Genomic DNA, 26,395 nt, shown 5'->3' with positions numbered 1-26,395 from the left:
CTGTCACATTGTATGTACAATACTGTAATAGGCATACATTAAAATGAAATCTCGTTGCATACAGCGAATTGCTACTATTTATTCTGTTCTAGTTTCTATTCTATTCTATTCTATTCTATTCTATTCTGAGCAAAGGCAATGACGGTGAGGATAACTCCGGAGAGGGGCGACATATAAATCCAATCAATAAACCAACCAACTAACTGACTAACTAACTAACTAGTACTTGCATTTTTTTTCCAATAGGTTCGGCTGTAGCAGGACGAATAAAGAAACAAGCGCCGGTAGGAAAAGGGGTCTTCGCGATCTGCAAATATTTATGGTGAACCGATGGAGGCTTGTAGCTTTTGCTGAGGAACGAGAGGACTAGCTTCTTTGTCCCGTTCGGTGAAAATTGTTCCCTCGGGATGGGCGGATCGGTGAACAAGATCTACTTAGAAAATCGGGGGCCCGTAGATGAGCCGGAGGTTCCCCCCGCCTCCCCCAAAACCCCACACATTTTCTTTAGGATGCTAGTAGCCGGATATAATAGGATAATAACACAATTAAAATGTTGAGCATTCGCTCCACCTTAAGAAGGCGTTAGGCAGCGGGATGGGAGCGCCGCCCTGTAGCAAGAAATAATGGGATGGATCTTCTCTGATTGGTCAACTATTTTCAGTCCAAGCAGGATGTTTGTAGCTTGAAGTCAAATATTGCAGTGCTTCAAAGGCAAGAATTGATTCCTTTCTGGAAGAGAAGTTCCCCAGCGGGATAAGTAAGTACTAAAGAATTTCTCTCTCTCTCCATCCATCCTTCTATCTATCTATCCATCCATCCGTCCCTATCTATCTATCTATCTATCTATCTATCTATCTATCTATCTATCTATCTATCTATCTATTTTTTTAATTTGTTTTGTCCAATACACAATAATACACAATGAGGGTTATAGAGGATATAATCAGGTAGAATGTATGTATGTATGTATGTATGTATGTATGTATGTATGTATGTATGTATGTAATTTATTTATTTATTTATTTATTTTGTCCAATACACAGTGAGGGTTTTAGTGGGTATATATCTATATACACATTGTAAAATACATGATGAAGGTTATAGAGGAGATACTCATAGTAAAATATATCTAAGAAATAATAGAAAAGAAGGTATAGTAATAGAACATATCAATGAAAGAATAGAAGAAGAGATATAGGAATAGAAGAAAGGAATAGGAGATATAGGAGAGCAATAGGACAGGGGACGGAAGGCACTCTATTGCACTTGTACTCGCCCCTTACTGACCTCTTAGGAATCTGGATAGCTCAACCGTAGATAATCTAAGGGTAAAGTGTTGGGGGTTTGGGGATGACACTATGGAGTCCGGTAATCGACAACTCGGTTACTGAAGTCATATTTTTTACAGTCAAGTTTGGAGCGGTTAATATTAAGTTTAAATCTGTTGTGTGCTCTTGTGTTGTTGTGGTTGAAGCTGAAGTAGTCGCCGACAGGCAGGAAGTTGCAGCATATGAGCTTGTGGGCAATACTTAGATCTTGTTTAAGGCGTCTTAGTTCTAAACTTTTAAATTTAGTTCTAAACTATTAAAGGGGGAGTAGAGGAGAAAATAAAGGAGTGAAATATAACTATGAGTGAATAGCAGAAAAAGATATAGGTATAGAAGAGAAAATATATGAGATATAGGAGAGACAATAGGACAGGGGACGGTAGGCACTCTGGTGCACTTATGTACGCCCCTTATCTATCTATCTATCTATCTATCTATCTATCTATCTATCTATCTATCTATCTCTGTCATCGACTGACCTATCTAACATGCCTGGGATAAACATATATCCATCCTAAGATAAAATACAGGAAATAGCATAAGGACAGACTAGATGGACCATGAGGTCTTTTTCTGAAGTCAATCTTCTCTGTTTCTATAAAATAAGCCCAATCGGGCTTTTGGGTGCATGGCAATAAGGCCAAATGCTTATTTCAGGGTTCAAAAAAATATATACTGCTCAAAAAATTAAAGGGAACCACTCAAATAACACATCCTAGATCTGAATGAATGAAATATTCTTATTGAATATTTTGTTCTGTACAAAGTTGAATGTGCTGACAACATTTGAAATTGATTGTCAATCAGTGTTGCTTTCTAAGTGGACAGTTTGATTTCATAGAAGTTTGATTTACATAGAAGTTTGATTTGATTTATATTGTGTTGTTTAAGTGTTCCCTTTATTTTATTTTTATTTTTTGGAGCAATATATAAGACAGGGTTTTATTTTTGGGAAAACACAGTAACCTAAATTTCAGAAAATTGAAGTAGCCTTGCTATCATTTCTCTCAAACATAGTGTCACTTCCATGGAACTGATTTTACATGTCTATGGAGATTCTCAGGCATCCGGGTCAATGTTTATCCCACTGATGCTTCTTTTTAAGAAGCAACAGGGCTTTCTGGTTTTTCTTCAAAAAAAACCCTTTTGCTTCTCATCTAAGAAGCTTCTTCAGATTTAAGGAAGCTTCTAGATGAGAAGTCAAACAAATCTTCAAAGAAAAATCAGAAAGTCTGGTTGCCTCCTGAAAAAGCCACTGTGGGAATACAGTAACTGATATTGCAGCTTAGGGTTTAGCTGATTTATACTTCTTTGGGTTAAATGATATGCCTGAAATTATGAACAATTTATTTTGTGGATGTTTTTACTCTTATTGGGTATTTTTTTAATTGTTTTACAATTTTAGAATTGTAAGCCACCCAGAGTCACTTGTTTCAGTTGGGTTACTATAGAAATTGAACGAATAAATACAATGGAAAGTCTAGAGATGGAATCACAAGGTTTGTGAAGCTAGATGCTGTTTTAAATCTTTAAAAAGTATTATGGCTCATCGGTCACCATGATGTCTCTGTCTCTCTCTCTGTCTCTGTCTCTCTCTCTCTCTCAAACTCAAACAGGATTTATTTTTTTTAAATATAAATCATTCAATCCAACCGTATACAAGTTATCTAATTTTGTTTTTCACATCATAAAACATACATTTATAAAATAATTTGGACTGATGAATCACTGTATACAATCTAGCATACATTATGTTCTTTCTGATCAAGCATTGTGATTCCTTAGATTTAACAATAGTAAAAAGTTAGGGCTTTTGAAAGATTTTTTAAAAAAATATTTTTATAGAATATCCTGCAAAATACTTTTGGTAGTATCTATTGTAATAAGTTTTTTTTTACCATTTGCTTTTTCAAATCCAGATTCCATCCTCCTCTTTATATGCCCTAAAAGCTGTTTTATGGAAGAAAGCAAAAAGCAAAATACCATAGAAGCAAGAAGTTGTCACGGCATTGTTGGACAACTTGCAAGAAACTGGCAGACCTGGTCCAAGGATCGTGTGGCTTATCAGGAACGAAACCCATTTAGCGATGGCAACCAAGTAACCTTACGCACTGAGAAAGGGGATCCCACTTATGGAAGACCACCTGAAGGCTCCAAAACTGAGCAGAGAGGAAAAGATGCATGTGTACATATAGGCAAAGAAGTGGAAGAACTATGCTTAATTATACGTAACACTGGAAAGAGGGAACAGGATGGGCAAGTGAGAATAACATTTAAACAGCTCTTTGATAGGTATGTGACTATATCCAATAAACTAGTAGGTGTCCTCTTAAGAGCAAGGAAGCATGGCCTGGTTGACTTTGAAGGTGAAATGCTTTGGCAAGGAAAAGATGATAGTGTAGTTATTACCTTGTTTGAGCAAGATAAAGATTATCCAGCTACTTCATGATGAATTCAGAAATCTGTTAATGCTCTTGAAACATCAAAACAACTGCCTGGCTTAGAACATAGGGAAGCAATTGTCATAAAATGAAATTATGTTTTCAAAGACTTGGTCATTTCACAACAAGAAATATGTACTTATTAAAGGAATTTCGTCCAATATATGGTTGAAAACAATTTAGTACATTTTATGAGATGTGTTGTTCAAACTGCAAATGAAAAAAAACCTAGAAGTGATTATCACACAGATAGAAACATAGAAGTCTGACGGCAGAAAAAGACCTCATGATCCATCTAGTCTGCCCTTATACTGTTTTCTGTATTTTATCTTAGGATGGATATATGTTTATCCCAGGCATGTTTATATTCAGTTACTGTGGATTTATCTACCACATCTGCTGGAAGTTTGTTCCAAGGATCTACTACTCTTTCAGTAAAATAATATTTTCTCATGTTGCTTTTGATCTTTCCCCCAACTAACTTCAGATTGTGTCCCCTTGTTGTGTAAGAGGGTAATTAAGACTTGTTTGAAAATAGTAATAATTCCTCTTCATTACAAATACCATATTTAAGAGCTGGTAGCCTGAAACATATATGCTGAATACAAATCTTTGCTTTAGTAGTATATATACAGTACTAGCATTCAGATGATAAATACTGGTATGACTATGACCCTGATGTTAAACAAAATGCATATTTTTTGAAGAAATCTAATAACACATGTAAATCAATATTTTTAAATTCAACTGTTCAACAAAAATATTCAAGAGATCTATGGGTAACAAATTTTATTAAAGGTTTCCTTTTCATAACATATTAAGTTATATGTTTCACAGTTCCATCACATAAATTAACCAGAGCAGTCTCTCTTTATTTTTAGCACATTAACATTTGAACATGATTAAACATGTTTATCCATCACCCTCAACAATAAATTGAATAAATCTTTTCAATAGCTTTTATAAGCAGTTAGGAGTCGTCATAAAATTAATGCATGCTACCTTTCGAATAACAAAACCATAAAAAAACAGGACATGGATTACTTTTGGCATTCTCTGAATACTAGTCTACTGCATGCTTTTAAAACACACAATGTCAGTGCGTACTTAAAATCATTTTTCTGTAACAGATCTATGTGAATACCTGCCTATATCATTTAAAAAGTAAATGTTTGGAAGTCATTTCATGCTAGATTCAACAGAATCTACGGTTTCTGCATCCTTGACAAACATAAATGTTAATCCAAGACCCACATTGAATAATTTGATATTTTATGGTAGACCCCCAAGTCCAAACGAACTATTGCATGATTTTAAAATGCTTTATTACTCCCTAACTATCTTAATACATGCATTTAAATACTAAAATTATTTAAAACTCTTCACATTCAAACACATATTCTTATTCTAATCCAATGTGCCAACTAAAGTTTTACATTGAAAGTACAGAGTAAATCATACTCTGGACAATGGCTTGTTAGCCACCCTGTGCCTATAATCATGTACACTTGAAGTGATAAGAGCATAGCACCAAGACAATACTAAAAAGATCAGGAATGTATTGTATAGGCACAAACCTTGCATTAAGACAAAAACAGTCAGTCAGATACAGTTATCAGATTTTAATGGCATCTCATAAGTTTTCAAGGGTTCGTTTGAACAGATAGGTATTTGTGTTCTTATTCGTTCTTGCATTCAGATATTTGCCTGAGAAATTTAATGTAGTGTTGGTTAACAATTAGTTCAAATACTATATAGCAGCAAATTCAGTAGTTGTCTAGCATGTTATCAACTACATCCAATCCTTTAATCTTTATTCAAAGGTCAGAAAGATGGTACAATTCAGAGGCAGGCTTCCCTCAACTTGTAGTGCTTTCAGCTTTCAGCCGTTCCATTAGCTGCTCAGCCTGTTCAAGAAGAAAAACACATGGCTTATTAATACCTTCCAGAAATTATACAGTATTTTGTCAAAGAACATAAGATTGTTCCCAAACACATTTACAAAGCAGATCTATTGAGACAGCCAGGAAGGAACTAATTCATATAATTAAGCAGCACCTACTGGCCTTAATCCAGATTCCTACCCAGTGGGTGACGGAGCATACATATAACCCTTTTCACTAACCCTTTTCACAGGGTGTCCAGCAAATATAGAAAACAGGGAAATCGGGGAATTATCAGGGAAATTGGTGGTTTGGGAAATATCGGAATCATCGGGGAATTTGTGAAACAAATGGAATAAATCAGTGGGGGGAAACAAACTATTAAAATGTTTAAAAGTCAGGGGGGGAAATCATGTTAAAACCCAACAGATTGCGCTGCCTGGCAGAGTCAAGCAAAAATGAGCATAACTGTGGCAACAACTTGCTTCCTCAGCTACTGATATTTCTCCATAGTTTAGCTGTTTAGTATAGAAACATAGAAGACTGACGGCAGAAAAAGACCTCATGGTCCATCTAGTCTGCCCTTATACTATTTCCTGTATTTTATCTTACAATGGATATATGTTTATCCCAGGCATGTTTAAATTCAGTTACTGTGGATTTACCAGCCGTTTCTGCTGGAAGTTTGTTCCAAGGATTTACTACTCTTTCAGTAAAATAAAAGTATGACGTCATCTAAGACGCGCCTTAATTAGATCGCACGTTACATGGAAATGTCAGGAAATTTCAAAATGCTTTCCCTCTAGACACCCTGTTTTCAGCTTGTCTCCTCTTTTACTTAGTCAAGGGATCCTTATGAGATTACTGAATCTTTTGAAAAATATAAAACATAAGGAGGTGGTGACCTTGCAAATGTTGCCTTTAAAAAACATTTAACTTTGGCATTTTCCAAGAGTCTGGTTTGGATAATGTATTCCACATGTATTACTTTATTAACCTTGTTAAGGGTAATCAGGTTACAGACTTCATGCATCATCATCATCTTTCTTTGAAAGAACTTGAAAAACTTAAATGAAATTAGGAATTTGTTTCAGATTCTAGGGTAGATGAAAAACAATATGAACTCCAATAGTATGAATAAAAAATTAAAAGTTAGAATGTAGTACTGCTATTGGAAGCACGCAATGCGTATTTCTGCTTCTCTAGCAAAAATATAGCTGATTACACTGTTCTCTCCATTGCCTAGAGTCATTTTCTATGTTCCCTTAGAAAGTCATCTGTCTATACAGGGAAAATTACATTTTCCCTATTTCGCTGATGAAAACGTTCTACTGAATCAAAAGCCTTTTGTAAATGAAAGTTCTCTTTCTTTTTAATGGAAACAAGTATGGATCTAAAAAAAACATAGCAATAGAACCTAGACTTATATACCGCTTCAGTGCTTTTACAACCTTCTCTAAACAGTTTACAGGGTCAGCATATCACCCTCAACAATCTGGGTCCTCATTTTAACCGACCTCAGAAGGATGGAAGGCTGAGTCAACCTTGAGCCTGGTGAGATTCGAACTGCTGAACTGCAGCTAGCAGCTTCTTCCTCCAGGTTTTTAGGATAATTTTTCTGAACGAGACTTCTTCAGTAAAAACCGCAGATAGCTAACTGATCAAGTTCAGTATTGGTACATTTTTAAAGAAATGTATTTTGTGGAATATGCTGATACGGTATGATTATGTTTATTTCACATTAAATTTATACTTGAGAGTCGTATTTTGAAAAGTTTAGCTTCTCTAATGCAATTGAGCTGGTTTGGATGCTTAATTTTCTTTTTCACACTCCTGTCTTGTGAGATTTGTTTTCCTTTTGCTATTTCAGTTGTTAAGTAAAATCTTCTGAACTAAGATATCATGTGCCTTTTTTCCCCTTCTGTTCAATCATGTACAATTTTCAGAGGCTGCCAGGGCAAGTTCCTACAGTTTTCCTGAAAGGGTTCTTCAGAAGTGGTTTCCCACTGCCTCCTTCCAAGGACTGAGAGGATGACCGCTCCAAGGTCACTTAGGAGGCTTTGCACCTAAGGGGGGACTAGAACTCCCAGTCTTCTGGTTTCTAGCCTCGTGTCTTAACCATTACACCAAACTGACTCTTGTGCCTGATTTACTCCTACTGAAATGAACGAAAAGCATCTATTTCCCAAAATATCACAATAGTTTAGGAAAAATAATTTAGCACCTTGCAACATGAATTAAAAATTTGATTATACCCTAAGTCAGTCAAATGGATTGCTCCCCATTATTCTGGTTACATTTTGAGTAGTATATTAATCAAACCAATTAAGATTTATTTTAGTCATTTGTTAATACAGTATTTATATCTTTGTTTACTAATTGGTCTGTAACGGATATTTGACTAGAATAATATACTTAAATGTAAATTAAATGTAAACATGCCCAGTCATGTTCAACTAGGAAGTCATGCTTATTTCTTTTTCTTAACTGAGGGAGCCAACATTGTCTGAAGACATTTCTGTGGTTATGTGACCAGTATTACTATATGTCAAGGCATATAAACCTCTGTTCCCTTCCCATCAAAATGGTACCTATTTATCTACTTGCATGTGTATGTTTTTGAACTGCTAGATGGGCAGGAGTGTGGGAAAGTAACAGGAGTTCACAGCAGTCCTGTCTTGAACCTGGGCTGTCAGCTTTCCAGCTAACAAGGTCAGTGTCTTTAACCACTGAGCCATCGTACCCCAAAAATATAAATTAAGGATATTTTATTGAACACCCTGGCTTAACCTCATGGAGTCAGGTATATTCTGACACTGACTCAGTTATAATGATAGCAGGCTCTAAAAGAAGGATGGGGATAATTTCAGTACCAAATTCAGTAATTATCAATCTTTGGATGCAACAGACCATTTGTTGTCCAAATTAGAGACTATTAAAGTTTTCTCCAAATGACTCAATCCATGGACAAGTTTGAATCGCTGAGGTTAAAAATATGCTAGCGAATACAAGCAATTGTCAAATAGCTATTGATAAACTAAGAGGGATACTTGTGATGTAATTCAATGGGAAGTATAAAATCAAATGGAATTATAATTAATAGGGCTCTACAGCAGGGGTCCCAAACTCATCGCCCCTGGGCTGGATGCGTCTCGTCCACCCCCAGTTTAGCGAAGGGGGGAAAAGTTGTGATACGTGACGTGACAACGTGGGTTTAACTCCTCTGCTGTCTACAGTGTGGAAATTGAAGAAGGTGCTTCCCAATGCACATGTTGCAGTTGTCAGCAGTTCTTTTCTACAGGATCAGGGGCAATTGTGGACAGTAGTCTTGTTAACTCAGGAAAAGGTACAGCTGCTTTAAAGATAAGGGCTACATGAACACCATGTATTTCAAAACACATTTTACCTTCAAAATAATGCAAAGGCCTATGAGGTACAAGATTAGGATAAATTTACAATATTCCTGAGAAGTATAAATCAGGAATAGCACTGGGCCCATAAAGGATGGCAATTCATTTCCAGTGAGAGCTTACGAACTTAATTGGTTCCGGGATGAGGTTTGTAAGGTGAAAAGTTTGTAAGATGAAACAATGTTTCCCATAGGAATCAATGGGAAAGTGATTAATGCGTGCAAGCCCAAAACCCAGCCAAAGCACCCATTTTTACACTGCTGGGATTCCCCTGAGGCTTCCTTCCATGGGAAACCCCACCTCCGGACTTCCGTATTTTTGTGATGCTGCAGGGGAATCCCAGCAGTGCAAAAATGGGCGCTTCGCTGGCAACAGAAGTCCGGAAGCGGGGCATCTCAGTGGCGGCGGCTTGGGTAAGGTGAAAATAGTTTGGAAGAAGAGGCAAAAAAATCTTAAACCCCGGGTTTGTATCTCGAAAAGTTTGTATGACGAGGAGTTTGTAAGACGAGGTATCACTGTATCTTCAAGTATCCATTAATCAACAGTGTGAGGACAAACCTGCAGATTTATCATGAAATTATTCAACAGCTTTTCTAACAGCAGCAATAAAAGTCACTGAATTAATAGTGAAATTAACTTACTGTGATGAACCAATAGGAATTGATTCGGTATATCATCCGGGACAAGAATCCCAGCTGACTAGCTGGAGCCAAGACATGAAGGTGCAAGTGAGCTATGGAGCAGAAGGGAGGCCAGTGAAAGCCCATCCTAGAAAAACAGATGTGGCAGCAACAATTTAGATGCATAAAACAAGGATCCATAATCAAGGCAAACTAAGCATTTGAATCTTTGCAGCAATGTGACAGAATCAGTAGGAAATTCCATGCAGCTCCTCATGTTTTCCACAAAGGCTAAATTGTTTAGCTTATTCCAAGCAACAAACTAGTTCTTTCCAAACTTTTTATAATCTACAGCACTTTACGGATATTGTTCATACTAATAATTGCTCAATTTATTTTCATTTGGAATTGCACTGGAAAACTGTTTCGGTTTTGCTGACCAAATGTCGGTGAAGAAAAGATTACAACTTAGCAAGGACACTCAGGGCACCTTTATGCACTCGGCAAACAGAAAATAGCATCTTTAATTTGATTTACTCTATTGGTTTTTATGGTTGAGTCAGAACTGTGTTTTTTCTTTTGTACTTCATGAGTTCCCATTACTACCTGGCAGATGCTTAAACACAAATCCATAAAGTAGTTGCTGTCTCAGTGCACTTGACGTCTGGGATAAGATACGCAATTAGCACTAGCTTTTCTCGTGTTTTCAATTAAACTTTAAAGCAAAGCTTTTGAAAGTGCCTAAAATATATATACTGCTCAAAAAAATAAAGGGAACACTCAAATAACACAACCTAGATCTGAAACAATGAAATATTCTCATTGAATACTTAGTTCTGTACAAAGTTGAATTTGCACAACAGCATGTGGAATTGATTGTCAATCAGTGTTGCTTCCTAAGTGGACAGTTTGATTTCACAGAAGTTTGATTTATTTGGAATTATTTATTTATTTTATTAATTTATTAGATTTGTATGCCGCCCCTCTTGTGTTGTTTAAGTGTTCCCTTTATTTTTTTGAGCAGTGTACATTTGGAAATAAAGTTTTGTAAACTGGATTATCATGGGGCGTATCTGTACTCCCCCAATACCAAATTCTTTATTCCAAATTCCAAAAGCAATGTCAAAGGTGCTTTTCCTGGAGGCAGTTGGACTTTCTTTTTCTTGGCATTGGACATGGCATTGGATCAGAGTATCTCCAGAACCGCCTGGTACCGCACGCATCCCAGTGACCGATAAGGTCCCACAGAGTTGGCCTTCTCCGGGTCTCGTCGACTAAACAATGTCGTTTGGCGGGCCCCGGAGCAAGAGCCTTCTCTGTGGCGGCCCCAGCCCCCTGGAATCAACTCCCCCCAGAGATTAGAACTTCCCCCACCCTCCTTGTCTTTCGTAAACTACTCAAGGCCCATCTATACCACCAGGCATGGGGGAGTTGAGACACCTTTCCCCCAGGCTCTTTATATTTTATGTTTGGTATGTATGTGTTGTTTGGTTTTTAAATATGATAGGGTTTTATATGCTTCTTTTTTAATATTAGATTTGTTTTGCTATAATATTGTTTTTATTATTGTTGTGAGCCGCCCCGAGTCTTCGGAGAGAGGCGGCATACAAATCTAATAAATTATTATTATTATTATTATTATTATTATTATTATTATTATTATTATTATTAAGATGTTTCGCTTCGCTTCCAAGAGGTTTTTTTCAGCTCTTGCAGGATGGTAGGGAATGGAATAATTTATATTTTCCTTGAAGACAGCTGGTAATCTGCATCCATTCTGAGGCTCGCTGAAGCACTTCGGAGATTTAAAAACCCTCTAAAAGAGAGGTGTCAAACTCGTATCAATTCAAGGCCACAGCAGAGTTGTGTTTGACCTCGGGGGCGTGGCCACGGTGGGTGTAGCCAGCTCAATGTCACTCGTGTCAGGGGTGCAGCCCTCCCAAACTCCGTTTTCACTGGCAGATGCACCGCAGGCTGGTCCTTTCCAGAGCAGCCCTATCTAAGCCCCCCGCAGGCCAGATCCGGCCCGCAGGCCTTGAGTTTGAAACCCCTGCTCTAAAAGAATGCAGATCACCAGCTGTCTGAATGGAATATAAATCCTTCCATTAGAGATGAAGAAGCTTTTTATATGAGAAGCGAAACATCTTCGAAAGAAAAAACAAGAAAGTCCAGTTGCTTCCTAACAACCATGACCTGGATGACTGAGAATCTCTATAGACGTTTAGCTCCAATAGTAATTCCTATAATGCAATCATACAGCATACATAGAGTCCTCCACTTATGACTGGTAAGTTATGACATATCTACTTTTAGACTGCTTACAACCAGATTCGAAGTTCACTTGACCAAACTGGGTACTCAGCAACCCAAACACGTTTATAATCTGGTTACGCAACTACATTTTACAATGGTTTGTTAAAATCCAGCACCCAGTTTTTGGCAAAATCATGCCATAACAAATATTGGGCTCACTTAATAATCACTTTACGACTGTCCTGTTCACTTAGCAGCCACCACAAAAGAGGTCACAAAACCAGAACTGATCTGGTTTATGACCATCACAAGTTTAAAACAGGCTCCATTAGAGTTGTAAAATGATGATTACTTTTATGTTTATCTTGCCATTTATGTAATAGCACAGCATAATATATATATATATATATATCATTCTGAAGGTATACCTTATATCGTCCAAGTCAGTGCATTTACTCCACTGAAGGATAGCTTTTCCAACTGCTATCATTCTTTCCACTGTCAAAATAAGATAGAGAACAGGAGAAAAATTAGATTTCTGACGTTCAACCACTGCTTCAGATATGTATCGCTAACTCCTGTTTAACTTATCTGGAAATTATTTTTAAATAACACTCCCCCTCCCCATTCTGAGGCCACCTTAAACAACTGGGTTATGTTTTTAACATTTCACAAATTAATTTATTTATATATGTTTGTATCCAAGTACACGTTAACCAACCCTCATTTTAAAAAGGACAAATTATTTATTTTAAAAATTACCAGGTTAAATAAAACTATGCATACCAATATGCATCAAGAAACAACAGAATCATGAAATCCATTCAAGTAGAATAAAAGCAGATTGGAGTGTGGAACAAAGTGTATTTTTAGTGAGGCGTAGAAAAAGTGCAAAGCAACATTAATTTATCCTTGCAGTAAGGGTAAGAAGCATGCTTAAATGTGAGTATCGAGGGGGGGGGGGAGATGTCATACTTCTAAAAACATACATGCACCCATATATTATTCAACACAACATCATTTATTAACAAGTGTGAGCCCAGCCTGATTCTGCAAAAGAAATGGGCATATGGTGACTCAAATCAGATTCCACTGATGCCAACTAGGCTTCTTATCCCACCTGACTTTCTATGCATTTTAAAAGATGAATTTAATTCAAAAATTGAGTAAAAAGACAGCATTCTGCAAAGTACTTGCCTATTTATTTATACAGACGCTTTTGGATCTCACAATAGTACCACTGAAATCTAGAGAAATCATTTTAGAATATGTAGAGAAATCATTTTAGAATATGTAGAGAAATCATTTTAGAATATGTAGAGAAATCATTTTAGCTCATAATAAATGAATAATTTGTGATTTCTATTCCTCGCATAGCAGCAATTCTATGAATAAAGCTACCATATGCTGCCATCTGTTCAAACGTGTCTCCAGCTCCAAAAGACATGTTTGCAATATTCTCAATTTCTAAACCCGTCAGGCTACCAAAATTAAAAAAAACACACATGAAGTTATTTCTGAGCAATTCCTTTATTGTTCCTCTACAGACAGAAATCGTGCCAAACTAAGCAACTGCCGTATTTTTTGGAGTATAAGACGCACCTGAATATAAGACACCCCTTAGTTTTGGGGGAGGAAAATAGGGAAAAGAATCTGCTCACCAGGTATTCATCTGGCTAGCATCCTTAGCCAGTACATTATTTTATCTCCTGGTTAGGGCTTAAAAAAAAACTTTATTCGGAGACAGTAACAATGAAAGAGCTTGCAAGCTAATAAAAGCTGGTAACATCATTAGTACCTGGAAAGAAACATTCAGAGCAAGTACAGCAATGGAAAAAACCTTGCAAAGACTTAGGGCTTGGAAAACAGTCTTCACAGAGAGTAACAATAAAAGAACTTGCAAGCAGGTAAGAGTTAGGAACATTGTTAGCACCTGGTTAGGGCTGGAAAGAAACATTTGGAGCAAGTTAGACCAATGGGCAAAAAACCTGCAAAGACGTAGGGTTTTGAAAACATTCTTTGCAGAGAGTAACAATGAAAGAGCTTGCAAGCTGGTAAGAGCTGGGAACATTGTTAGCACCTGGTCAGGGCTGGGAAGAAACTTATTCAGAGCAAGTTAGAAGCAATGAAAAAAAACCCTGAAAAGTCTTAGGGCTTTGAAAAATATCTTTGCAGAAAGTAACAATGAAAGAGCTTGCAAGCCTGTTAGAGCTGGGAACATTGTGAGCATCTGGTTAGGGCTGAAAAGAAACATTTGGAGCAAGTAGAGAATGGGGAAAAAACCCCTACAAAGACAGAGTTTGGAAAACATTATTCACAGAGAGTAACAATGAAAGATCTTGCAAGCCAGTAAGAGCTGGGAGCATCGTTAGCACCTGGTTAGGGCTGGAAAGAAATTTATTTGGAGCAAGTTAGAGCAATGAAAAAACCCTGCAAAGACTTAGGGCTTGGAAAACATTCTTCGCAGAGAGAAACAGTGAAAGAGCCTACAAGGTAAGAGCTGGGAAAATTGTTAGCAGCTAGTTAGGGCTAAAAAAAAAAGCTACACTCAGAGTATAAGACACATGCAAATTATCAGCCTCTTTTAGGGAGGAAAAGGGTGTGTCTTATAGTCCAAAAATATGGTATTTGCATCACTAAAGATACACTGTGGGAATCACTGGGGAGCAACTGTTTTAATTCTTTTTCCCCTGATTAAACTTTCCATACTTTACTGCCTCTTTGGTCCTCTAGAATGAAGCCCTTCCCTCCTGGGAATCCAGACTACAATCCACCACACACCCATACCACAATGGAGATGGTGCAGGTGGTCTTGGTTACAATGGATAATTTTTAATATTTGGTAATACATTCAGCTTTTGAGATCTCGTAATACTGAGATCTAATCTTGCTCTTAGCCCACTCATATACTGTATGTGGAGAGCTGTAAACTAATAATAAGAATTTGAGATTGATTATGTACTATCAACTCAATGTTGACTTATAGCTATATAGATTTTCTCCTTTTTTTCGTGCCAATATTAATAGATTTTCCACTTACCTAATGGTATATGCTCACTCTTAAGAGTCTTGCAATTTCCAATGTGGTTCTTTGGTAACACTAAATAATGATGAGGCGCTCCTGGTCTGATATCTCGGAAGCATACCAAATCTTCATACTAATGGAATATTTGAAAAAAAAAATTGTGTTATTGAAATTGCCTTGCCGACAAACTGCAAGTCGTGAAAGAAACAGCTTCATCTGGAGCTGCTGGAAATATCATTCTTCCTGAGAAAATGCAAGTGTTGATCAAATACGTACTTTGTCTTATTTCCCATTTGCAATATTCATGAAGAATGTTTCCTTAAATTGATTCTCAAGCAAACCAACAGCTACGGTTTTAGCATAGCACAGGCACTCCCATTTGGATGCAACTACTTTATTGATTAAAGTAGTACATCTTTAACTTTAAGTAACTTCAGATCGTGCAGAATGCAGCTGCGAGAGCTATCATGGGCTTTCCTAAAAATACCCATGTAACACCAACACTCCGCAATCTGCATTGGTTGCTGATCAGTTTCCGTACACAATTCAAAGTGTTGGTCATCACCTATAAAGCCCTTCATGGCACCGGACCAGGGTATCTACCAGGCCACCTTCTGCCGCATGAATCCCAGCGACCGGTTAGGTCCCACAAAGTGGGCCTTCTCCGGGTCCCATCAACAAAATAATGTCGTTTGGCAGGGCCCAGGGGAAAAGCCTTCTCTGTGGCGGCCCCGGCCCTCTGGAACCAACTCCCCCCGGAGATTAGAATTGTCCCCACCCTCCTTGCCTTTTTTAAGCTCCTTAAAACCCATCTCTGCCGTCAGGCATGGGGGAACAGAGATATTCTTTCCCCCTAGGCCTTTACAATTTATGCATGTTATGTTTGTTTGTAGGGATGTTTGGTTTTTACAATAAGGGTTTTTAGTTGTTTAGTATTGGATTTGTTTATATGCAGTAGATTGTCCTGCAAGTTTGGGTGAAGATGTAATTTCCTCCTTCTAAGGAGTAATTATTGATGCTACATACTGTACTTAGGTAAAGAATCTTCTGCAAATCATCAAGCTCAGAGAGCACCAAAGATTCCAGTAAAAGCTTACATTTTGAACTGTATCACCACATCAAGCTTAATTATTAATATCCATTTACCCTAGATAAGCAGACAGGCACAAAAGAAAAAGACACAAGTCAAAACCAGTGACAGATGGCTGCATTAAGAAATATAAGGGAATTAGGACAACACATTTCTAAGTTGCAAGTCAGCTGATGTCAAAAAATAGGAAGAAATGACAAGACAGAAATTTGTTAACACAAATGAATCATGTTTTCACTCCTAAATTTCACCTTTTTGAGGAAATCAACCACCCTATGCCAATATTGTGTGAAACTCTAATACTGTATAAATAAGCCCTAGCATTCTCCAATGCTCTTAATCTTTCTCAGCATATGTGTATGTGGATATGTGTATGTGGATATGTGGTATGTGTACATATATTCTGTAACCATGAAATATAAAATTCAGTGTCTACTGTAGTCATGAAATACAAAATCCACCACTAAATCTGGACTATTGTTTAAAGCTGAGAGATGCTAAGTCAGTGATGACGAACCTCCATGTGCCACCTACATGGTAGTACAGCCATATGAGGGCACACAAGGTTTGCCTTATGTCCGCTCCAGCGCGGATGTGCATACTGGCCAGCCTTCTTTTCGGCTGTTTTCACTCTCTCCAGGTTTCAGGAAAGCCTCTTGAAGCCTGGGGATGGTTAAAACGGCCAATGGGCCAACTGGTAGTTCACTTGCGTGCTCATCCCCAGCCTCCTTTTCACTGTCAGAGGTCTTCAGAAACTTCTTTGCCTTTGGACAGTTGCAGCCAGGCCTCCCACACTTTGGCCCATTTCTAATGCAGCTGGCAATGCTTTCCTGAAGTCTCTGTAGTCAGTGAAGGGCTACCAAAATTTTTACTACCACACTGTGGGCGTGGCTTATGCAGAATGCCCTGCATTTTCTTTCAACATCTTTCAATGCAAATTGGGTGCTCTGGGGTGCAGCTCCATTTTCCCTACCTCACTGCATCCCCCCCACCATCCGGGCAGCAGCCCACCCCTGTCTGTAGCCAATAAAAGAGCTCCAGATCACTCCGGAACTCTGTTATCGGCTAGAGAGGCCTTCAGGAAAGGCCTTCAGGAAAGGCCTCTACAGCTCTCCTCACTCTACCTCACTGCATTCCCCCCACCATCCAGGCACAGCCCACCCCGTCTGTAGCCAATAAAAGAGCTCCAGATCACTCCGGAACTCTGTTATCGGCTAGAGAGGCCTTCAGGAAAGGCCTTCAGGAAAGGCCTCTACAGCTCTCCTCACTCTACCTCACTGCATTCCCCCCACCATCCAGGCACAGCCCACCCCGTCTGTAGCCAATAAAAGAGCTCCAGATCACTCCGGAACTCTGTTATCAGCTAGAGAGGCCTTCAGGAAAGGCCTTCAGGAAAGGCCTCTACAGCTCTCCTCACTCTACCTCACTGCATTCCCCCCACTATCTGTTGTGGTTCCGTCTGAGGCCCCTCCGGGAACGGCTGACCTTCTGTCGGTTTCCAGCTCAGAGGGAGAGGCTGAGGAACAGGAGGTGCAGACAGACGAGGAGGAGGAATCCCAGGCTGAAGAAGAGGGAGGACAGCCAGAGTCCCACCAGGGGGAGCTCTCCCCAGCAAGCAGCCTGGATTCCTTAGAGGAAAGTGCACAAGCCATAATTGATCTGCGACAACGAAGAGCTACTCAGAGACGGAATCAATTGGCTAAATACTTTCAGCATTAAAGTGGCAACAGCTGGGTTTGGGTGTGGTGCTCTTGGGAAAGGCTAAAAGGCAGACCCACCCTTCCTGGCTTGTGGAGTTTTATCTTTGAGAGTCGTGGGACCTGACTGTGAACTTTGGCGTCTTGGAATCCTGGTTTGTGCCTTTGACTATTGAAACCTTGGGGGGGGGGGGTGCCAGCAAGAAGCTTGCTGTATTGACTGGACATCAGGACCCTGCTGTACCGTATTATATCCTGTCTGTTGGGAAGAACAGGTTTTCCTCTGTGCTTATTTTTTCCAGTTATAAAATACTTTTGGCTTTTACCAGAGTGTCTGGCTGTTTTTTCCAGTTGGTGTTGAGGTCTGGGGGAACCCAGACAGAACACTATCCAGGCACAGCCCACCCCTGTCTGTAGCCAATAAAAGAGCTCCAGATCACTCCGGAGCTCTGTTATTGGCTAGAGACACCTTCAGGAAAGGCCTCTACAGCTCTCCTCACTCTACCTCACTGCATCCCCCCCACCATCCGGGCAGCAGCCCACCCCTGTCTGTAGCTGATAACAGAGCTCCGGATTAATCCGGAGTTATGTTATCAGCTAGAGGCCTTCAGGAAACCATTGCCAGCTGGAAAAGAAATGGGCCAAGGTGTGCAAAGCTTGGTAAGTAGTAGGGCAGCTGTACTTCTGCTTTGTTTCTGAACTTCCAATTGGCCCATTGAGCCATTTTTCACCCTTCCCAGGCTTCAGGAAGCTTTTCTGAATCCTGGAGAAAGTGAAAAACTGCCCAACAAGCCTACCGGAAGCTGAGTAGAGGTTGGGCACATGCGTTGGGGGAGCGCAGGGACAGTGTGTATGTACGGGAGAGGGCATTGCATTATGGGTGTAGGTACCCGTGTGACCACTATAACGCACGCATGTACTCTTTTATCACCCAAACCAAAAATAGTTTGCCATCACTATGCTGGGTGCTTCCAAACCAAGGTTTTATAAACATCCCGCTCGTTTGTGTAACTTTGGTTGGGATTCAAACAACACATTTTTATAAACCTCCAAAATTTTCTCCTAGGGATAGTTCATTGTAGTGGTGTGAATACATCGGGCTAAGAAACAGGACAGCCATGAGTTTTAGCTTCTGCTTTAGGCACAAAGTCAGCTTGGATACCTTGAGCCAGCCACTCTCTCTCAGCTCTGGGAAGCAGGCAATGGCAAACCACTTCCCATACCCTCTGCCCAAAATAGTGTTTATTTCTGGAGCGAGGAGATAATAGTTGAATGTTTTCTATGGCCAGTCCTGTAATTGTTGCACTATCCAACAAGAGAGCAGACAGGTAGGCGGGCGGGCAGAAGCGAAGTGCATTGAAAGATTCCAAATGGATCAGGTCCAGGCCAAACACAGGGCTATTTGGTTCAATATTTTGTGTGCCCCACAGTAGTCATTAGGATGCATTTGGAAAGCGTCCAAATGCATGGGCTGGAAGGCAGCAACCCCTTCGCTGCGGTTTCCCAACACTTACAGACTTATGGTAAGATTATGGATCCACTCACATCCTGGACATAAATTGTTTCAACTCCTACCCTCAAAATGTTGCTATAGAGCACTGCATACCAAGACAAGTAGACACAAGAACAGTTTTCCCCCCCCAACGCCATCACTCTGCTAAACAAATATTTTCCCTCAACATTGTCAAACTATTCACTAAGGCTGCATTACTATTACTAATTAGTCTTCTCATGGTTCCTATCACCCATCTCCTCCCACTTATGATTGTAACTTGTTGCTTGTATCCTTATGATTAATGTTGTTTCCTGATTGCTTATTTGACCCCTGTGACAATAATTAAGTGTTGTACCTCATGATTCTTGACAAATGTATAATTTTCTTTTATGTACACTGAGAGCATATGCACCAAATTGCTTGTGTGTCCAATCACACTTGGCCAATAAATTATTCTATTCTATTCTATTCTAGCCTAGTCCTAATTTGTCCTAATTCTATTCCTAATTCTATTCCTTTCCTATTTCTATTTTATTATTTATTTATTTATTTACTTGTTTTATTTGTCTTGTCACATACATATTGATGACACACAAAGATATAATATTTATATACATGTTACTAGTAAAAGAGAAATATTAGGACAGGAGACGGAAGGCACTCTGGTGCACTGATGCACGCCCCTTACTGACCTCTTAGGAGGTCAACAATGGATAATCTAAGGATAAAGTTTTGGAGGTTAGGTGATGATACTACAGAGTCTGGTAGTGAGTTCCATGCATCAACTACTCGGCTACTAAAGTCGTATTTCCTGCAGTCGGGTTTAGAGTGGTTTACTTTACGTTTGTATCTGTTGTGAGCTCGTGCGTTCCTGTGGTTGAAGCCGAAATGGTCATTGACAGGAAGAACATTGTAGCAGATGATTTTATGGGCTATGCTTAGGTCGTGTTTAAGACGGCGTAGTTCTAAGCATTCTAAAGTTAGGATTGTAAGTTTGGTAGGGTATTGTGTCTAGTTGCGTAGGGTATTCTCTCTAGTTACGTATGGTAGTGTTTCCCAACCTTGGCAACTTGAAGATATTTGGACTTTAACTCCCAGAATTCCCCAGCCAGCATTCGCTGGCTGGGGAATTCTGGGAGTTGGTCCAGATATCTTCAAGTTGCCAAGATTGGGAAACACTGTCATAGGGTATTCTCTCTAGTTGTGGAGGGTATTTCTATTCCTAATTCTATTCCTATTCGCATTCCTATTCTACTTCTATTTCAGGCATGCTGCCTATGGACTCAGGAAATAGCGAACAGGCCGTCCATGCAGTAGCCAGAGATCTGTAATCCTCCCTTTAAAACGATCCAGCCGGTCTGCCGATGCCCATGACTTCAGACAGCTAATTCCAGGTCCACTAAAAGCTCCATTTCCCACCACAATGTCCAGGTCAGGGGACGATGACAGACACTGCCGCGCCCTCTGATCTCCGGCAAGTTCCCCACCGGTGGACTATGGGTGGGGAAAAAGGGGGGAAGTGTCCTGTGGTTCCCTTAATGGGCGGAGGGGGGGGGGGCTACCGCTCTCCTTTGCCTGGAGTCTCCCCTTCTGTGGCAAGGAAAAACCAGGAGCGGAGGGGAGACGGTCCCTTTCGGTTGCTCCCCCTGGGTGCGGTTTCTGCCTTCCAAGGGGAGCCGCCGGCAAGCAGCGCCCCCTCCTCACTCCCTCAGCGCAAGGTGACCTAAGCGGTCAAAAGGCAGCCGGTGCCCTGTGACTCTCCACACGGACGGAAGGGGAGGTTGCGGCACCTCCTCCCGCTTCTCCTCACCTCGCAAGGCAGCAGCTCAGTGCCGGTTTCCTCCCCGTGAGTGATTCGGCAGAAAATGCACTTGCTGTCGTAGCCGCCGCCGCCGCCGCCGCCTCCGTCGTCTTCTCCCGCCCCGCCGGAGCCGGCTATCGGCGTCACGGCGGGAGACGAGCCCGAACTCCCTCCTTGCTCCCCGGCCATTCTGAGCGCCTTGTTTCGAGCAGGGCCAGCCGTTCGGTCAGCGACCCGGGGGCAAAAAAAATAGAAGGAGGCTCTAAGCGGAGCCCGTGGCCGGTCAGCGGCAAACCCAGTTCCCTGCCTCCGCCCTCCGTCAACGCGGCGACGCCTCGCCGGCCTATGAAAGGAAGGCAAAGAGGCGGCCCCTGGAAGCTGCGCTTGATTGGGCCTGCGAACCTGAGGCAGCGATCAAAAACCCCGCTTTGCTGAATTTATATTTTTATGATACTGCTCAAAAAAAATAAAGGGAACACTATATCTGAATGAATGAAATATTCTCATTGAATACTTCGTTCTGCACAAAGTTGAATGTGCACAACAGCATGTGGAATTGATTGTCAATCAGTGTTGCTTCCTAAGTGGACAGTTTGATTTCACACAAGTTTGATTTACTTGGAGTTGTTTAAGTGTTCCTTTTATTTTTTTGAGCAGTGTACTTTATTTTATTTGTTTTCTCAAGTACGTATTGGTAGTATACAAAGATATAACCATTATACGAATATATATCTATTATAAATATAGTATATATATATAATTATTATTTTACCGAAACAGTAGTAGATGCTTGGAACAAACTTCCAGCAGACCTGGTTGGTAAATCCACAGTAACTAAATTTAAACATGCCTGGGATAAACATATCCACCCTAAGATAAAATACAGGAAATAGCATAAGGGCAGATTAGATGGACCATGAGGTCTTTTTCTGCCATCAATCTTCTATGTTTCTATAACAATGTTTGTATACATGATATTTGTACTAATAATAGAGAAACATTAGGATTAATGTTTGCTGTCATTATGCATTACTATCAATTATTGGTAGATTAATTAATTTGATTATGCAATATTGACTAATTGGTTGTGAGTCTATCATCAATATTTGGGTGTGAGTCTTTTTCAGCTAGACGCGACCCCTGTAAAGAGTGTAGAGTGACAGGGACCGTAAGCCCGCTGGTGCTTCAGCTGCTGGTTTTACTTTTGACAGAACCGCTCAGAACCAGAATCTTCCCTTCACTTCCCCTCCTCCCCAAATGTCATTCCTTCCCAAATCCACTGGAGTTGGGGAAAGAAAGACGGAAGGAAGGAAGGAAGGAAGGAAGAAAGAAAGAAAGAAAGAAAGAAAGAAAGAAAGAAAGAAAGAAAGAAAGAAAGAAAGAAAGAAAGAAAGAAAGAAATTCCACTGCTAACCAGAGCATACAAAACATTTGCCTGACCAATTCTTGAATACAGCTCACCTGTCTGGAACATTAATACAATTGAGAGAGTCCAGAAATACTGCACAAGAAGAATCCTCCATTCCTCTTCCTCGCAACAGAATACCTTATTCCACCATACTTGAAATTTTGGACTTAGATAACTTAGAGCTACGTCACCTTCTGTCTGATCTAAATGTAGTTCATAAAATCATCTACCACAATGTCCTACCTATCAATTAATACTTCAGCTTCAACCACAACAACACACGTGCACACAATAGTTTCAAAATTTCAAACTTAAAAGTAAACTGCTCGAAACTCGTCTGCAGAAAATATGACTTCAGCAACAAAATGTCAATGCCTGGAATGCACTACCTGACTCTGATTTCTACCCTAAACCTCAAAAACTTTAACCTTAGACTGTCTACAGTCAACTTCGCCCCATTCCTAAGAGGTCTGTAAAGGGTATGCATAAGCGCATCATCGTGCCTACCATCCCTATACTGTTCTATTGTCCAGATTTACCTATACCTAATTTTTGTTTATCTTGTACACGTTTTTGTGTTATCTTGTACACGTTTTTTGTTATCTTGTACACGTTTTGACAAAGGAAGGAGGGAGGGAGGGAAGGAAGGAAGGAAGGAAGGAAGGAAGGAAGGATTTTTTCTTTATTTCTCATGTGTGCTGGAACAATTCACAATTCTTCTGCCCCCGATTTATATTTTGACAGCTGGTGAAGCTGCTGCAAGAGCATTCAATTACTTCCAAGTACCGCTAAAAGATACTTGTGGCGTTTTACTTTAATTGGGTAAATACATCCAGCAACTCATGAAAGGAGCTCTGATCTATAAATGCGTGTATTTGGGTTAGTTAAATTTGCGAGGTTAAATATATTTAAAGACATTGAACAGCATGAAAAGAATAAACAGATTGAGGAGGAATTCCAGCAGTCACCTGTCTTCATTTACAATGTACAGAAATAGCTGAACATTGTAAGCTTGCAGCCCAAGTTCTGTTGAATCCTCTGGCTTTACGTTCTCTCCAGTTCAAGATATAAATGAAATTTTCTCACTTTTGCTTGAAGAGGATAACTAAGAAGGTAGGGTGTCTTGCTATGCCAAGGGGCCATATTAACCTTGATCATCATTGGTAAGGATATATATCCTGGTAACTTTGACATGATACAAGTGGCCTTATTTTGCAAAATGCATTTTCTTAGCTTATTTATCAGCCAATCAACATCTTCAAATTAATCAATTATTACCGCCTTCAGACTAGATTTGATAAACCAGCTAGGGTAGATGGTGGGATTCAAACGTAGGCGTGGTGTGGATTGGTGAGCAGGCAAGGGAAGGATACTGTAAAATCTCCATTCTCTCCCCAATCCAGGGGAAGGTTACTGCAAATTCTCCATTTCCTCCTGATCAGCTGGGACTTAGGAGGCAGAGAATAGATGGGGACAGGCCAGTTAGAGGTGGTATTTACCAGTTCTCTGAAGTATTCAAAATTTCCACTACCAGTTCTCCAGAACTGGTCAGAACCTGCTGAAACCCAAGAGTCCAAGAAAAAGCTAGCTATACAAGTAGTTCTCAACTTTGGGATCAACTCACAATTCAGCCCAAAATTTCTGTTGTTAAGTGAGACATCTGTTTAAGTGAATTTTGCTCTATTTTACAACCTTTCTTGCCTCAATTGTTAAGTGAATCACTGCAGTTGATAACCTGGTTGTTAAGTGAATCTGGCTTTCCCATTGACTTTGCTTATCAGGTTGAAGGTTGTGACCTTGGGATATAAATATGAGTCAAGCATCTGAATTTTGATCACATGATTATGGTGATACTGGAAAGGTCCTAACTGAAAAATGGTCATAAGTCACCTTCTTCCATTGTAACTTTGTACAGTCACTAAACAAAGTGTTGTAAATCGAGGACTACCTGTAGTTTGTAAAATCTTAAATTGTACATAGGTGTACCTACAGGTCCACCAAATCTAACTTTAATGTAATTCATATGGTTCAAACATACAGATAGATCTTCTGTTGACCAGTCCCCCATTCATTACGCATTACCAATGTCAAATTGAAGTCACATTCACCTGTACAGAGCCTGGCAATTGTGCCAGAGGGAACCCTCACTGGAGCATGGAGCATAAAGATTCCCTTAGATCCCTTCTATGGACGAAAAACGTGCCTTGCCACAGCGCACTATGAGTCCGCGAGTTCCTGGCCAAACCAGGTGCCAATACTGCCACCCCCCCCCACCGTTCCCCATAAGCTGCGCCCGTGAGCAGGCGCGCACCCCCAAATACCCCCATGCACGCTCTTTTCCACGGGCGCACGCTCCCCATCCCCCTGCCAGCCCGCGGGGGGAGGAGGCGCCGGCAGTAAAAGGAAAGGGAGCCGCGGCCGCCCCTGCCTCCCCACCATGTCTCTGGCCCCCTCGCGCCCCTGGCCTCTCGGCCCTGCCCCCCGCCCACCTGATCCACCCCCTCTCCTCCTCCTCCGCCTCCTGCGCTCCCAGCCAGGGGGCTACGACAGAGAGTTTTCTCTGCGCGCTTCAGGAATGCCCGCCCCACTCCTCTCGCAGCCCCTTCGCTGGGAGCGCTTTCCTCCCGAGCTTTCAGCAAGGGGGCTGCAGTAGAGGCAGGGCAGGCGTTCCCGAAGAACTCGGAGAAAGCGCTCTCGCAGCCCCCTCGCTGAAAGAGAGAGAGGGAGAGAGAAATCTCCTTCTCCCTCTCTCTCTCGGAGCGCTTTCTCTGAGTTCTTCGGGAACGCCTGCCCTGCCTCTACTGCAGCCCCCTTGCTGAAAGCTCAGGAGGAAAGCGCTCCCAGCGAAGGGGCTGCGAAAGGGGGTGGGGCGGGGCATTCCTGAAGCGCGCGGAGAAAACCCTCTCGCAGCCCCCTGGCTGGGAGCGCAGAAGTGGAGGAGGAGAAGCTGCAGCCACCGCCGCGGGAGAAGTGAGAGAGAAAGAAAGAAAGAGGGGGGAGAGAGAGATAGCAAGAGAGAGAAGAGAAAGAAAGCAAGAGAGATAGAAAGAGCGAGAGGAAGAGAGAAAGAAAACAGAAAGAGAGAGAAAGAGGGGGAGAGAGATAGAAAGAGAGGGACAGAGAAAGTGAGAAAAAGAGAGAGAGCGCAAGAGGGGGAGAGAGAATGAGAAAGAGAGAGAAATGACTCTTGATTTAAAGCATATGGTAAAAAACACCCAAATAATAACAAAGAAAAAAAAACTCAGCCGTTTGTGTGTGTGTGTGTGTGTGTGTGTGTGTGTGTGTGAACTCTTGAACCATTTCCAATAGCTCACACACACAAGGGGGGGAGGAGACAGGGATGGAAAAAGAGAAGATAGTAATAATAGTACTGTAATAGATTTTGGTTTTGTTTTATTATTAATTTCTTTTAATAAAAAAGAAGGGAATTTTTTTCTTATTTATTTATTTGTTTGTTTGTTTGTTTGTTTATTTATACTTCTATGCCGCCCAGTCCCAAAGGGACTGCCGCTCAGACACTATAATTTTCCACCCACACCGGAAAAAAATTAGAGGGAACATTGCCCCCCACTATAGTCCTGACGTCACCCCAGCAGACTTCTTTTTGTTCCCAGCCCTGAAAGGAACCTGTTTTTCATCCATAGAAGAGATCCAATCAGCTGTGACGAAGACCTCGGGAGAGGTCCCCGAAGACGCCTTCCAGGGCGCGTACCGGACATGGCAGAGTCACTGGAAAAAATGTGTAGAGGCCCAAGGACAGTACTTTGAAGAATTTTAAGTGTCTGTACAAATATGTTCAATAAATTACTTTTTTTTAAAAAAATGCATTACTTTTGGAACGCACCCTGTACATCCACAAAATACACCTTCAATCCACATTTTTGGAAGAAACAAGGTAGAATGTGGGATTTTGTGGAGATGTTTAAATATCTAGGGAGAGGAGA

General features: G+C 40.6%; 1 protein-coding gene and 1 long non-coding RNA gene across 2 annotated transcripts; one reads left to right on the top strand and one right to left on the bottom strand.

Moving 5' to 3' along the window:
• Positions 1-246: 246 nt before the first annotated feature.
• LOC139157094 (uncharacterized) lies at positions 247-7,545 on the top strand. Its single transcript, XR_011557421.1, has 2 exons — positions 247-757; positions 3,248-7,545. It is a non-coding gene; the product is annotated as an uncharacterized lncRNA (long non-coding RNA).
• HINT3 (histidine triad nucleotide binding protein 3) lies at positions 4,544-21,403 on the bottom strand. The gene is made up of 5 exons (XM_070733461.1): positions 21,053-21,403; positions 14,976-15,093; positions 12,364-12,433; positions 9,704-9,830; positions 4,544-5,676 (listed from the first exon to the last, which is right to left on the bottom strand). Exons 1-5 carry the CDS (start codon positions 21,230-21,232, stop codon positions 5,629-5,631), a joined length of 543 nt encoding a protein of 180 aa, XP_070589562.1. The 5' UTR covers positions 21,233-21,403; the 3' UTR covers positions 4,544-5,628.
• Between the last annotated feature and the right edge of the window lie 4,992 nt (positions 21,404-26,395).

The sequence above is a fragment of the Erythrolamprus reginae genome, chromosome 1, assembly GCF_031021105.1.
Source record: "Erythrolamprus reginae isolate rEryReg1 chromosome 1, rEryReg1.hap1, whole genome shotgun sequence".
Taxonomy (NCBI): Eukaryota; Metazoa; Chordata; class Lepidosauria; order Squamata; family Dipsadidae; genus Erythrolamprus; species Erythrolamprus reginae.
This window is presented reverse-complemented; position numbering and strand designations above follow the sequence as displayed.